Source organism: Pipistrellus kuhlii, unplaced genomic scaffold (assembly GCF_014108245.1).
Source record: "Pipistrellus kuhlii isolate mPipKuh1 unplaced genomic scaffold, mPipKuh1.p scaffold_m20_p_12, whole genome shotgun sequence".
NCBI lineage: Eukaryota > Metazoa > Chordata > Mammalia > Chiroptera > Vespertilionidae > Pipistrellus > Pipistrellus kuhlii.
Genome location: NW_023425427.1, coordinates 49,989,671 through 50,005,109, shown reverse-complemented (window position 1 = coordinate 50,005,109; position 15,439 = coordinate 49,989,671). Strand labels below are relative to the sequence as shown.

At 37.8% G+C, this 15,439-nt stretch overlaps 1 protein-coding gene across 2 annotated transcripts; it reads left to right on the top strand.

Annotated features, from left to right (window-relative positions):
- The first annotated feature begins 1,528 nt into the window (after positions 1-1,528).
- On the top strand, positions 1,529-4,519 carry IZUMO3 (IZUMO family member 3). 2 transcript variants are annotated; one of them, XM_036432773.1, is made up of 7 exons: positions 1,529-1,760; positions 1,897-1,971; positions 2,120-2,209; positions 2,425-2,442; positions 2,852-2,932; positions 3,961-4,051; positions 4,381-4,519. In XM_036432773.1, exons 1-7 carry the CDS (start codon positions 1,529-1,531, stop codon positions 4,517-4,519), a joined length of 726 nt encoding a protein of 241 aa, XP_036288666.1. The 2 variants fall into 2 exon arrangements, with proteins under 2 accessions (XP_036288666.1, XP_036288667.1); XM_036432774.1 differs by lacking the exon at positions 2,425-2,442.
- The last annotated feature ends 10,920 nt before the right edge of the window (positions 4,520-15,439 follow it).

Sequence of the window (15,439 nt, the reverse complement as noted above, 5' to 3'; positions counted from 1 at the left end):
CCCATATGTATGCACACAAGTCTTTTGGTTGATTTCTTCCCCTTTCCCCCTCCTCCCTTACTTACCCTCTGAGGTTTGAGAGTCTGATCGCTGGTTCTCTTTCTCTGGGTCTGTTTATGTTGTTCATTATTTCCTCCAGATGTGTGAGATCATGTGATCCAAGAAATACCCTTGTAAGAACCTAAACTGCAACAAGTCATAATGGTTATGCTGAGAGGCAAATGAATCAGTCTGTAGTGAATTCCTTTCTGGGCCAACAGTTCTTTTGAGTCCCAATTTCAATGCCAGATAGTTCCTTATGCATACATGCCAGCCATGATATTTCAGATCTGGTTGATGGACAAATGGTGGTAATTGATTCAGTTTGGAAAATTATATGTTTCTAGGAATTTAGTCATTTTATCCAGATTGCCCAATTTGTTAATATATCATTTTTGTAATATTTTGTTATAATTTCTTATATTTCTGTGGATTCAATTATTACTTCTCTTTCATTTGTGATTTTATTTATTTTTGTCTGCTCTGCTTTGTTTTTCTTGATGAGTCTGGTTGTGCTTATGATATTAAATCTCAATGCATTATATCAGCAATTTTCAAACTTTTCCACTTCATGGCACACATAAACTAACTACTAAAATTCTGCGGCGCACCAAAAATTATCTTTTGCCAATCTCACTAAAACAATGGATACATTTTTTATTCATTCACAATAGATAGCTATTGTTGTGATCTTATAAAGGGGACCTTAATTGTTAGGATTATCTAGTTGTTTTGTAAAACAAAAACATATACAACACTGCCCATGAATATCTTATCTGTGTAAGAAGTACAAATTATTCCAGATATTTATAGAGTAAATATCTGAAATAATATTATAAATGCCTGTTTACTATGTAACTGTTATATCATTTTAAGCTATTCTAACAGATACCTACTGTTAGTTTTCAATGATACTGTTTAAGCTATTCTAACAGATACCTACTGTTAGTTTTCAATGATACTGGGGATTGGAACCCCAGAGAACTCAATATTCTGGGCTTTTCGTGCCTCCTCTTAGAAGCAAAGTTTTGGTTAAGCAGTCTCTGAGGTTATATGTATGTCTTCCTAGAGACACTACCACAATGGTCAGGAGGGATGTGGAAACTTACTAAGGACACACAAAAAGGAGAAACATAATAATAATAATAATAATAATAATAATAATAATAAACCTTTTTCTGAGATATCACCCTACATGGAATTCTGCTGTGTGAACTTGAGACCTTCTTTATGTTCTACACTCAGAACTCAGGTATCTGCTCCCCAGCTGGCAGTTCCCTCTCTCAGAAATGAAGGATAAAAGTCAGAAAAGAGCTGAAAATTCAGAGGGAAATGAAACTGCTTACAATTGAGATGAAAATGGAAGGAAAGGTGGAGTCAAACTCTCCAGGACAAAGCTCTTATTCCTGGATTTTTGATGGAAAGGGAACTATGTGAACTGGTTGCCAGGACAACCTGCTGTTGGGGCAAGAGCGGTTGTGGCAAGGCAATGGGAGACCTTTGGCTGTTCCTGCTCCTGCCTCTGTCCTTGGCAGCCTTCCATGGAGTCAAGGGCTGCTTGGAATGTGACCCCAGATTTATAAAGGATATTAAGTCATTGTTGGCAAAGTTGGTACCCTCGGAAGTCCCTGGCCAAACTCAACTGCTTCGCAGGCAGATTAAAGAGATGACCGATTTAAGCTTCAAGGTCTCCCACGGGAACAAGATGCTTAGGCTGTTGGGTGAGGGAAGCTTGAGACCCTAAGAGTTTGAGGGTGAAAGGGAGAAGGGAGGCATGGAAGAGAGCACCTTGGTCCACTTAAGATCCTCCAAAGATATACAAATTCCCCATCATGTATGTTTACCTTTCTTTTCTAGCTGTTCAAAGGGTTGTTTATTTGAGAACATGGCTGAAGAATGAACTTTATAAAATGAGCAATAAAACATGGAAAGGTGAGGTTCTGTTTCACTTTTAAAAGACTGTATTGCCCAAGGAAATATGAGAAGGGTTCCCTTGGGAAAACAAGGCAAAACAGTCAGGACTAAATCCTGAAGGGAAGGGCCACCCTTATTTTCTGATGTCCCTTCCACCCACTCTTAGGTGTCTTTATCCTTCAAGGCAAGCTTCTTGATGTTCGCCAAAACCTGGAATCCAAACTGAAAGAAGTATTAAAGCACTTCTCTAAAGCTGGTAATAAAATATGTCTATCTAACAACACTGACATTATGAGAGAGCAATAGGAAATGAGGGGTGAGAGAAGAAATGTAATTTCACATGAGGGAGATTTAGAATGGTTAGGGGATGGCTGGAGCTGAGTGGATAATCAGACAAAAACTACTTGGGTATAAAGATGAAGACCTCCAAGTTGATTCTAAGCTCATTAGACATTTCTGATTCTCTTTCAGCTTGTTCTGAAGATTGCGGTGAGTATAGTGCATGTGATGCCTTGAGGTTAGCTCATCATTTCCCACCTCCTTTGCTCTCTATGATCTGATCTCTCCTACTTGTCCCACTGGGAACCCAGTTCCCAGAGTAGTGGTTCCAAGAAGAAATGTCAATGACATCTGACTACAAAATTTAGCTTATGAAATCTTTGATTGCTCACAGAGTTTGGAGGGGTTCAGAGGCCTCCTGAAATATAGTTTACAACCCATAGCTCCCGTGTAGTTAAGGCATCATTTTCCCACTTCTTCACCTGATATCTGACTTAAATTACGGGAGGTTTTGACCCATCAGAAACTTGTTTGCTAGGGGAAGAAGGAATTCGCAGATGTCTGAGCTAAGGAAATGCCATGCCATGCTCCCCTCCAATTGTCTTACTTCTCTTCTCAGTCCTGAATGAAGGTCCTGTCCTGGATTGTTGGAACTGTCATCGCATCACCACTCACTGCTTCAAAGGAGAGTATTGTGGAGGTAACACAGACTGTGGTGTGGCATTTTGAGGGGTCAGTGATCAATGTAACAAGCCATTCATTGATTTAGTCAACAAATATTTGTTGAGCACCTACTATGCAGTGCATGCTAATGTTACAAATAGAGAAAAAGCCAAAATATTGAACAAAATTTGTATATCAGCATGAACTATGGGCACTGGATCACTTTAATGCCTGAGAAATACAATGTCTGGACTAAAGGTTGAGAAATTAGCTAACATAGAAAGAAAAAAAGTTTCCTAGAACCTAAGGATCTAATAATAATAAAGATCACAGGAATCAGAAAATTGTGATGGAAATGGTGAACAGAGCAGACAGTTTGGGGTTAAAAAGAATCTTCTATTATGCATAAAGTTCTCAAGTTACTATTTTTCTTCTCCAAAACTCACTTTTTTAACTTTATTTTTATTGTTTACATTTGATGGGGAGCACAAGAAACTTGGTTGGAAAGTTGTGAGGACATTCTGATAAAAGGGACACATGTGTGGAAGGCTGCCTGCCCTGTTTATGGGAATTCAAACTTAGGGGAGATTTAGGAATGTGGAAGGCAGGTGGAACCCCTAATTATTCCTTGACCTTTCCAAACAAGTCTATGCATATGCAGACTCCCCAGGTGTTTACTGGAATCCTTATGCTTAATCCCTGGATGCCCTTGCCTAGAAGTCAATGTAAATAAGATTACTCACCCTATGGATTTTATCTAAAGATAAAAATTCCAAAAAAGCCTAAGAGGTAGGCAACCCAGGCTCCCAGTCTTCTTCAGAAGGGCCTTCCCTTAGCCCTTTCCCCAACAATGACACTGTATTGGAGTAATCTGTTCATGGGGCTGCTGGTCAGCCCCAGCATATATTGTTACAGATACCTCCATTTACCACCCCCCTTTCCCTACCCTTTCCACCTTCCTCCAAACCCCCTTCCTTCTGCCCATCACCACACTGCTATCTGTGTCTATGGGTTATACATATATATTCTATGTTTAATCAACTCACTTTTTTTTCCTCCTTCCAGAAGAGGATTCAAGGAAGCATGAGAATCGAGAAATTGGGCTATTTTTGATATTGATAACAGAAGCTGTAATATTGGGAAGTGCTTTGTTACTGTGAGTTTTCCTTCCTCCAAACACTGGGTTAAGCATTCCTTTAGCAAAGAAACTATCCAATCTTACCCCTCCTTCCAATGGAAAGAAGGGGAAAGAAATCACTTCAAACTTTGGGATATGATACTGACAGGAAATCTGATGGGGATAAAAGTGAAGGGAAGTCTGATGGGGATAAAAGTAGAAACCAAGGAAACGGAGGAGGTACAAGGAAATATAAGGAAAACCTTTGGAGAGTTAGAAAGGGTTAAAAAAAATATAACTTGTATAATTGTTTTAGAGGGTTGGGCTACTGATATTGCACTTGGAATTATCTTGTTTCCCTACTCTAGACTCTATGTTTGTGTCACTCATCAGAGAAAAATGAAGGCAACACGAAAGTCACTAGAGAATTATTTGGAGAAGAAACTTGAAGAATTAATGGGGGAGACAGATAAGAAGAACAAGCAAGATTTTGGAATCAGAGAATAAATACAAAATCATAGACAGAAGATCTTTCATGATTCTCTAAAGTGTTACTCAAGAAGAAAACTGGGAATTAAGTTCTTTTGTGGTCCTAAAATCACAGCATTTTTAAACACATAGAACTTAGAATTTCTCTAGTAAAGACCCATTCATATCCTGAGGCAATGGAATCAATGAGAGGGCAAATGCTCTCCCAGAGTTGTACAGAAAGTAATGCTGCCATGTTGAAATGCACACTTAAAAAAGTAATACACTGTATTCTTTAATTAAAAATGCCTTGTTGGTAACTCTGCTGTAAGTCGAATAACTTTACATTTCTAGGCTGCTTTTATTTCTATTTTTTCATTTTGCCACTATTTCTAAAACTGTTTGTATTAGGCTTAATGTGACAATTTACTTTGATAATACATAATATTTACTCTTCATCTTAACATCATATGGACACATCATGATTTCCAAGATATAAGCTCTGAGTAGTTGAGGTTTAACGAGTCCTTTCCCCCTAACTCTATGCTCCATGACTGAATTTCATATTAATTTCTGATTGTTGAAGCTGTTTCTATTAAACACTATTTTGTGTATAGTACATTAATTAGCGCTTTGCATCTAACATCTAATTGAATTTTTGCAATAATCTTGTGAGTAATATTGTTATTATCTCCATGTTAGAGATGAGGAAACAGGAAATATCTAACTCAAGGTCACATAGCTACTAATCTAGGCTATGACAAACTCCTCTGGTGGCTGACCTTTGCTTATCCAAACCATATGATAGGTACTAACAGCTATAGTCATGGATACAATCTATAATAATAAAAGCATGATATGCTAATTAGACCAGACATCCTTCTGGATGACCTGGTGCACAGATTCATGCACCAGTGGGGTCCCTCAGCCTGGCCTGCAGGGATTGGGCCAAAACTGGCTCTCTGACATCCCCCAAGGAGTCCCGAATTGTGAGAGAGTGCAGGCCAAGCTGAGAGATGCCAATGGTGCAAGATCAAGGCTGGGGAGGGACCACAGGAAGGCTCTAGGGCATGTCCAGCCTGCCTCACCCAATCCTAATTGGCTGGACCTCAAAAGCAAGCTAACCTACTCATCAGAGCGTCTGCCCCCTGGTGGTCAGTGCACATAATAGTGACTGGTCAAATGGTAGAAGGGTCAGACTCTTAGCATATTAGGCTTTTATATATATATAGATTGTAAATAATTACATAAATGGGATAACATACCTGTTAGGGTTTGAGTGTTTTTGTGACTCTTCATTTGCTTGAGTGCAAGCTTTTAAATTTCTTATCCTATCAATTTATCATCCCCTCCCTACTACTTTCCCATTCCAATATCATTACGGTCTATAAAATCTAGGTAATAATTAAAGTAATAAATAGACCAGAATATATATAAACAATAAATTGTATGAAACTAACAACATAACCTTGACATAAAGAAACAACAACAAAAATATTGACACAACTTCCACAGTCATCATGGGAAAGTTTGGTACACATCTTAGAATCTTATAAAGCTAAAGAAAAAGAAATATTAATATAATTACAGATTTCTATAACACAATAAAAAACCTTAAACTATTGTTATTACTTATATTTAACCCTATACCCTTGTAAAATAAATACATTTTCTTCTTTCTAATACAGATGGAGCATTAACATATATATATATATATATATATATATATATATATATATATATATATATATATATATATATATATATATATATCAATGTAGTTGGTTTGGCAGAAGGTAGCTAATTTTCTCCTAACTAAATTCCCATTCCTCCTGGATACATGGCTAGTCTTCTCTAGAGTTAGGTGGGGCCATGTTACTGAATTCTGACCAACAGAAGATGAATATAGGTAGTAATATAGTTGATTCCATGTCTAGCATATATAAACTTAAAGGAACAATCCTCCAGCCTGTTCCTTTCCTGTCCAGTGGTGGATGTCAATATCCAGGAATATCTGAGAATACCAAAAATGCCTCTGATTTGGCGCATCAATTTTGTATTTCATAAAAGTTTCAATTGAAAGCCTATTTCATTAAGCTTTTATTGAGATTTTAGAATCAGCATTACATATTTACATAATATACTAATTATGTTATGCAAAGGCCAAAAAGAAAATTTCAACAAATTCCTAATATAAAGAATAATTTCCAGAATACAGCAATAAAATTAAAAACTAACAACAATTAATAAAAAAAAAAATATCGTGTGTATTTAAATGGTAAAAATTGTATTTCTACATAATTTAGGATTTAAAACTGAGAGGACAAAGCCTTCCAGCTTTCCCATTGTGTGGCTATAGTCTCTACACTGAGCTCTTAGAGCATGCTGGGGTTCCCCTCACAAAAACTTATTTCTCACAGTCTTGGTGAAAGTATGTCTTCTGACCCCTCCCACTGTTGCTTAAGGGAGCCAGTTTTACTGGGGGTGGAAAGATCTCATCAAGATTTAAGGGCTCAATGTCCCAGCTTCATCAGGTTTTCCTTATACACCCCCATCCCAATTTACAGGAACCATTCTTTCCTAATTAATGTCCTCACTTTAACAGTAGAAACCTTACAAGGCTGGTAATTCAGCTTGTATTGCAATTCAGCCAATGGCAGAATGAGGTGTTTGATTTTCAGCAATTTCATTCCTGCAACTACAGGAAATAAGGCTTATCTTCAGCAAGAAACAGCTTGAGCTGAGAATTTGAATCCCTGAGCTCATCCTTTTCTTTCACTACTTTGTCTAGCAACATAGGAGTGATCAATCAACATCAATATATTCCCTCGTATTTGAAAAAAATATATATTTCAAAGTATCATATACAGAATCACCTAACTTCTTGTTTTTTAGAAGTAGTTGATTAGGAAAATATAATGCAGATATTTTATATATCTCTATAAATAGTTCATACCATGGACCATCAGTGCTCTCTGTACTACTAGAAATAGTCATCAGCATCTTTACATTTAATCAGATTACAGAGCCAAGTCCAGAAATCCTAAAACCAATTCAGAAAACTCATCCTTATAATTCTGTTACTCTAGAACTACTTCCAGTATAGAAACCTCTATTAGCCAGGGTTCTTCAAAGAAACAGAACCAATAGGATATGTAGACACAGATATGTAAGAGGAGATATATTATGGAAATTGAATCACTCTCTTATAGAGGCAGAGTTATGCCACAACATGAAGTCTGGGAGCTAGAAAACCAGGAAAGCCAGTGTTATAATCCAGTCAGACTCCAAAGGAAGCAGCAATAGTGTTATTAAAAACCTATAATACCAAGGTATTCAATGTTAAATTCCAATCTATTCCACATAGTCTTACTCTTTCGAAAAGTTTTATTTGAGATTCTGACTTTGGGTTAAATTCCCATCAACTTTAAACTATGATCCTTTAATCTGAACATTTTAGTGCAATTGTCTAAACTAATAAAAGAGAAACATGCAAATTAACCATCATTCAGCTATGCCAAGCCACACCCACCAGTCTATCAGGAGCAAGTATGCAAATTAACCCAACCAAGACAGCTGCCAGCCACAGAGTTGGAGTAAGCAGGAGGCTTGGGTTGCTCCTGGCAATGAAGGAAGCCAAGCTTCCTACCCCTCCTGGCTGGCCCTGTCCTCAGCTCAAAGCTACAAAGTTTCAATTATAGAAGATAAATAAATCCTAGATACTTGCTTCCAGCTGGCACTGGCCTCCATTCAAGGAGGCACTGAAAAAAGAAGGAAGAAAGAAAGCAGAAAGCAAGAAAGCAAGCAAGAAAGCAAGAAGGAAGGAAGGAAGGAAGGAAGGAAGGAAGGAAGGAAGGAAGGGAGGAGGGAGGGAGGGAGGGAGGGAGGGAGGGAGGGAGGGAGGGAGGGAGGGAGGGAGGGAGGGAGGGAGGGAGGAAGGAACGAGGGGCTGGGATGTTGGGTCACCAAGGGGTGATCAGGCCAGGATGGGAAGGCAAGGGCCATTGGGGATAAGCAGACAAGCAGGGAGGCCAGGTTGGAGTGAGCAGGCCATCAGTGGGGGACAGCAGGGGGTGCAGTTTGGAGTGAGCAGGCCAGCAGGAGGGCAGTTCGGGGGGGGGGGGCAGTTAGGGATGAGCAGGCCAGTGGGAGGAAAGGTGGGGGCAAACAGGCCAGCAAGGGGGCTGTTGGGGGTGATCAGGCTGGTGGGGTACATTTGGGAGTGAGCAGGCTGGTGGTGGGGAGCAGTTGGGGGTGAGCAGGCCAGCAGGAAGAGTGTTTAGGGGCAATCAGGCAGGTAGGCAGGCAGGCAGGATAGCAGCTGGAGCCAGCAGTCCCAGATTGTGAGAGGAATGTCCGACTGCTGGTTTAGGCCTGATCCATGTAAACCAGCAGTAGGACATCTTCTGAGGGGTCCCAGATTGGAGAGGGTGCAGGCAGCGCTGAGGAACACCTACCCATCCCTCATGCATGAATTTCATGCACCAGGCCACTAGTTTTAAAATATAAATCCAAAATGTAATCTGCATTGTTTCTGGAATCACCATTATGAGGAGGGGCTGGTTGTTATGTGTTTTTAGTATTTTATAATACAATACAATGAGAATGATCTAATTAAATTGTGTCATTTACTAGGAAAGGTCTTGTGCTACTTGTTTCTAAATGTAAACATGATACAAAATTAATTGCTTACAATCCTAATTTAAGCTTGAGTTAACATAAAAAAATAGATATGTAAAAATGTCTTTCCAACAAGCAAAAACTTATTTATAGAAACAATACAAATAATTTTATTCCTGGAACAATTATATACTGAGAGCTAACAACACATACTACAATGTCCCAATGTCAACTCTGCAGGAAGTTCATTTCTAACATTTTCCAAAGTATACAAGTCAGTAGAGGAACATATTATATTTCACGAACAGAGACTTTGGCACGGATAAAATAGAATTTTAAGACCCCATCATTCTTGGGGTTACTTTATTATGAATTAGTATTTTCCAAGGTTTTTTTGTTTTTATTTTTTGTTTGTGTGTGTGTGTGTGTGTGTGTGTGTGTATGTTTGTTTTTTGTTTTTTCAGGCTAAAGAGGTGAGGTTTTAGTTAGCTTTTTACTTTACTGGATGAATTTAATAATTCATTTTATCTAGAGATAATATTAAAAGGTGTCAGTTAATCTAAATAAGGAATTGAAAACATAAGTTGTTAGAACACACAAAAAAATAAAAGCCAACTAGCAGGATATAAACAACATCTGGGTTAACACTGGAAGCTTCTTAATTTCCAATTATTAAAAGTCTTTCTAGCTTTATTCCCTTTCTTTCTAACTCAGAGAGATTGTATCTTCTTCCACCTGAGGCAAATGCTTTCTTTTGTGATTTACATTTTCTGACCTGCAGCCTCTTCTAGAACATTCCTTCATTATTTATCTGCCATCATCTATCTACCTCCTCTTTCTCAATACTATGTCTTCAGCTTCAGTGTTTTCTTTGTTCTTGTTTTAATCCTCACCAGAGGATATTTTTTCCAGTGATTTTCAGAGAGAAGGAAAAACAGAGATAAATATTGATGTGATAGAAACACACTGATTGGTATCTCTGTATTACTAGAAGTAGTCATTAGCCCTGGAGGAACTTGCAACCCAGGTACATGACCTTGACCAATCGAACTGGGAACCCTTAGGTCCCCAGGCCAATATCTATCCACTGAGTCAAACTTGCCAGGGCCAGTCTCAGTTGTTGATCACTACAAATTAAAGTCTCTTTTCATCATCCTGTACCACTTCTAACCCTGTACCCTCCATGCCAAACTTCTTAAAAGTTAATTCAGTTTCCCATGTCTATTTATTCACTTTTTTCTCCCCCCAATTCACAATTTGCATTCTGCTCCTCACCACCATAAGGTGGTCCGTACGTAACCTCTTAGTTGTGATTCAAAGAGTTCTCTTTATTCCCCATATTTCTTGTCAATTCTGAGACTTGTCAGAGTTCCATCCTTAAAGCATCCCACTAGTACTAGGCAGGTTTCATTTTTATTGTTAAGGTTTTGTTCCACTTCTTCCTCCTCTGCCTACTAATTTAGAGGTTGAGCATCAGAGAATTGGCTTACAATATTTTCTTAATTTACACTTGGTAGAATGTTAGCCATGTATGTGATTTCAACTATCACCTACATAATTTCATCTCCATGTACCTAGGCTTTTGTGTACACTACTCCCCAAATCCTTGACCTCTATTTCTGAATACATACTAGATCTATCCATCTACACAAAATACCAGCTTGAAACTTAGCATGCCTGAAACTGAACTCATTATCTTAAACCATTTCTGCTTCTATAAAATTTACCCTAATCCAGAATGTCTTTCAGAAATTAAGTATTGAATGTAGATTATGGATGAGGCACTTTGCTAAGCTTTTTTATAATTATCTTTCTACAAATCCCACAAAATTATTTTAAGCCATTTTTGAGGCTCAGTGATTTTAAATAACTTCTTCCAAGTAGTTACTAGGGAAATGTGGAAGCCAGAATTCTAACAGTAAATCTGAAGATTTTCTACTACCTAGAACTGGGACCGTGGACACCATAAATTACTCGCAAGGTAGAAACCTCAATTTATTCTGGAATCCTCTCTCTCTTTTTCATCTATTCTAGCTAGTCCTTCTTCAATTAGCATTGATTTTCACTCCTAAATATCTCTTAAATCTACTGGCTACTGTCACAGTCACAGCCCTTCTCTTCTCTTTCAGTCTAGTCTCTCCAGGAGTCAAATACATCCTTCCTGTTTATATTCACATGATCAGTCTAGTAGAAACACAAATAGACTTCAAACTTCTAATTAAAATGCTCGAATGGCTCCTCCACTTCTAAAAGAGAAGTATAAACTCTTTCATACAACACTCTGTACACCTTAAATTTTACCATCATGTTCTCTATTTAATCTCACCTTTGGCCAATTGCCTTCAAGTCTCCTAAATTTTGTGAAACATACTGGGTTTTTCTTACTCCTACTATTCTTTGCTATATTATTCCCTACTTAATTGCCTGGTAATCTTGCTCAGCCTTCAAAATCCACATCTGAAGTAATCTCAACTCAAAAGCCTTTCTTAAGATGGTCAGATAGAATTAATCACCCACAATCTTCAGGATCCACCACAATTGTAGAGCACTTTTCACAGAAGACAGTTATTACTAGTTTGCATGTCTCTTTCCTAAACATAAACTCCTCAGGGACCAAGACTGTACCTTGCTTATCCCCCCATTCCCAATATCTAGCAGCATGTCACCAAACTATGCCTCAGCTTAAATATCACTTACTTGAGGAAGAGTTCCTGAACTCCCATATTATGTTAGCATTTCAAACTACACTGAATCATTGTCCATTCTTTTTTGGCTTTGTAGGAATTGGGAATAGCATATAACTATAAAGTAATGCCTGATTCCAAGAGGTCAGAAATTACTTTGCTATTTGTTCAAAGAGTTTGTTGCAATACCTGGCACAAAATATTGAATATTAGTTGGAAGAAAGTATGAATATGCAAATGAAAGCATTGATGAATACTGTTACTGTATTTGGAACTGAGTATACCCTGAATATTCTTCATACAACCACCCACATTTTGCCTACCTTCACTTTAGGCCTCATCTTTAAAATCCCTTGCAGCTCCATGTCCACATGTCCAGCGCTGCCATGAAACAGGGCTCCCTTAACATTACTGGGTGCTAACACATTCCATGAAGTTCAGTTGAGACTTAGAATAAGTACTAAATAAGCGCACTGGTTCTCAGTGTGAAACCTCATTTAAGGGCATCTCTGAGCAGTCCTCAGGAACTCCATTTGTACCACAGGGCGGCTTGGTTAACAATTTGCCACCAGCTGACCTTATTGCCAATTGAGTCAGAAACCTGAAAAAACACACACACACACACACACACACACACACACACACCACAACAAAAATACACCAGACTTTCTATGAGTTCTCAGATCTTTAAGCATTGATCTAAAACCAGAAGTTATCTCAAAGATCAGAGCTTGATGCCAGACAATGGAAGGAAATATCTGAATAGAGAGGGTACCACACTCCACTTTACCTCAAAGAGCATGCCCGCCTCCAGGTCTTTGGTCTGCCTCCCTAGATGTAGCATTCTTAAAACTGCCATGTGATTTTATACTTGCAGGCAACAAATACAAGCTCCTTCCAACTCAAGGACAGCATCGGCAGGTGGGCATGTCTGCCTAGCATCCACTTTAGACTATCACGGGGCTTTCTCTGAGGCATTCTCTCCAAAGGCTTCAAGTCTTTACAAACAAGTCCTTCTCAATACGCCTCATGAGGAGGCCATTCATGACTTCAGGGGAACATACTAACAAGCACAGGCTCTTCGGGATTCAGAATTCATGTTTTCTGTCATCCACAATGTCTTTATCTTACTAACAGTGTCAAAAATGTTCAACAAGATTTTCTAGTGAATCAATACGTCCTGGGTTTCTTTGGCACTTTGGAAATCTATGTGAATAATACTTTCAAGTCAATGAGACATCATTTATTGAGTTGTTTCTCTAACTGATAACCTCAAACTGGGCTAAGGAAACAGTCCAAAGAAAGTTCAAAGAAAAGGGTGAAAGGATTAAACCCGAACTCTGAGATACAGTGCTTATTAAAACATACAAACCCTGCTGAAAACCAACTGTATCTCCTTGAAAGGAAATGCAAGAGAAACTTGCAGTCATTATTTCTGAGTGGTATAGGTTACAAGTGATTATTTTCTCCTTTTTTGTTTGTTGGTGTTTTTGATTTTTCTATAGTGAACTTGTAACTTCTGTGGAAAGAAAGGCTATTGGCTTCAATATGTGGACAAAATTTGTTCCAAACTGTCCAAGGGATTAATTTAATCCAATAGGTCGTTTATGGAATAGATTTTACATAACAAATTACTGTTTCATTCGATTTTTACTCTTGGTAATGAACTTAGGCTTTCCTGTCCTATTATTCTGGTATCTTTTGCTTTAAAGGCTTGCTGTGGTAAAATTCTTTCAATGCCTCTATGCTATGCACTCAATATCAAGTGAGAGGCTGAAACCGATAGAAATGCAATAACATTAAAAAAATTAAACATATAATTCAAGTCATTTGTATTTATTTATATTTCATTATACTTAATTATTGATGCAATTAAAATGATGAAGCAACAATGTATTTGTCTTTGATTATAAGTAAAAAAAGCTGAAAAGTCATTCTCCATCTTGAGCCCTTAAGCCATTTAAGGTATTGCATGCTACCCATCTACCCACACAGTAGGTCAGCTTAGGACCTGCTTCTCTTTGATTTGCCCCTCTTCTTTTTAAAAAAATTTATTTATTTTTTATTGAATTTTTACAGAGAGGAAGAGAGAGGGATAGAGAGTTAGAAACATGGGTGAGAGAGAATCATCCATCAGCTGCCTATTGCACACCTCCTACTGGGGATGTGCCCGCAACCCAGGTACATGCCCTTAACTGGAATTGAACCGGGGACCTTTCAGTCTGTAGGCCGACACTCTATCCATTGAGCCAAACAGGTTTCGACTGATTTGCCCCTCTTATTACTATCTTGTCAAGTGTCTCATTCTTGTCACCATAACCCATTTATGATCTTGCTATCTCAAGGATATTTCCATTTGTTTTCCTCTTTAGTTCAGACAGCACTGTCCAATAGAATTATAATGTAAAAAACAAATAAAATTTTAAATTTCCTAGTAGTCATATTAAGAAGGAAATTTTAAAGGTGAAATTAATTTAAAAAATAAATTTGAATCTAAATATCCAAATTAAGTATCATTTCAATGTGTAATCTACACAAAGTATTAGTAAGTTATTTATTATTTTATGTATTAAGTCTCAAAATATGGCCTGTATTTGGTACTTTTAGCACATCTCAACTTGAAATTTGATTGGAAATACTTGATCTGCATTTATTTATCATTAAATGTATAAATGAAAATCTAAGTCCAATGTTGCCCCAAACATGCTTAAAAGTTTCCAATCACTGCATCTAATATTAGTTTTTAAATTTACTTTAATTAAAGTTAAATAAAATTAAAAATCCAGTTTCTCAGTCATACTAGCTATATTCCAAATGCTCAATAGCTACAGGAGGCAAGTGGCTGCCATACCGGACAGAAGGCAACACAAGTTTAGAATCCATGACTGTTTCTGCATCAAGCTTTCAAAAGTTGTATATTTCTCCCAAGGCCTTTGGGATTAACCCTCGTCTTTGGCCAACACACTAAAGCCCAATGGTGGCTCTTAGAGACACGTTCCACAGGAGACATATTCAGATAGCAACCATTCCCCATACACACACTCCCCAAAAAACACTTCAGATCACATCTCCATCTGATTGTGGCTCCTGGCAGAGGAAGGCTCCCTGTCGCAGGGAACAACTACTGCACTCTGACACAATTGGAAATAATTCTTGAAGAGGCACAATATTTTTAAAATATAAATGAAGGACTAAGCTTAGAAAATGCAAATAAAAACATAAATGGTTTACTTTGGGATATATGTGAACTTTTTCAGGCAATAAAGGTTGATTTATTAAGTTATCAACCCAAAGGCAGACTACTGTAATGCCCCAGAGCAGTAAATCCTGAGAGACACCTATTGTGTTGCTCTTGCTTATGACCAAATTTGGGGCTTTCCCCCCTTAGTTGATCCCACTGTTGACAAAGACATACCTTTAATTTAAAAAATCAGATGGTTTATATTGCCTTTTTGTGAGAGGAGGAGTACTGCTCTGTTTTCCCTTGTTTTTGTAGGAATGAATAGAGAAACTTGGGCAAAAATTGCTTTGTAATTATTTTCATTGATTCCATTTAAAATTCTTCAGTGAGAAAAAAAATTCCAGGAATTGTCAAGCTGTCTGGAGGAAGTTTCCTTTGCAATCACATTATCTATCCTAATGTGGTTGCAGGGAT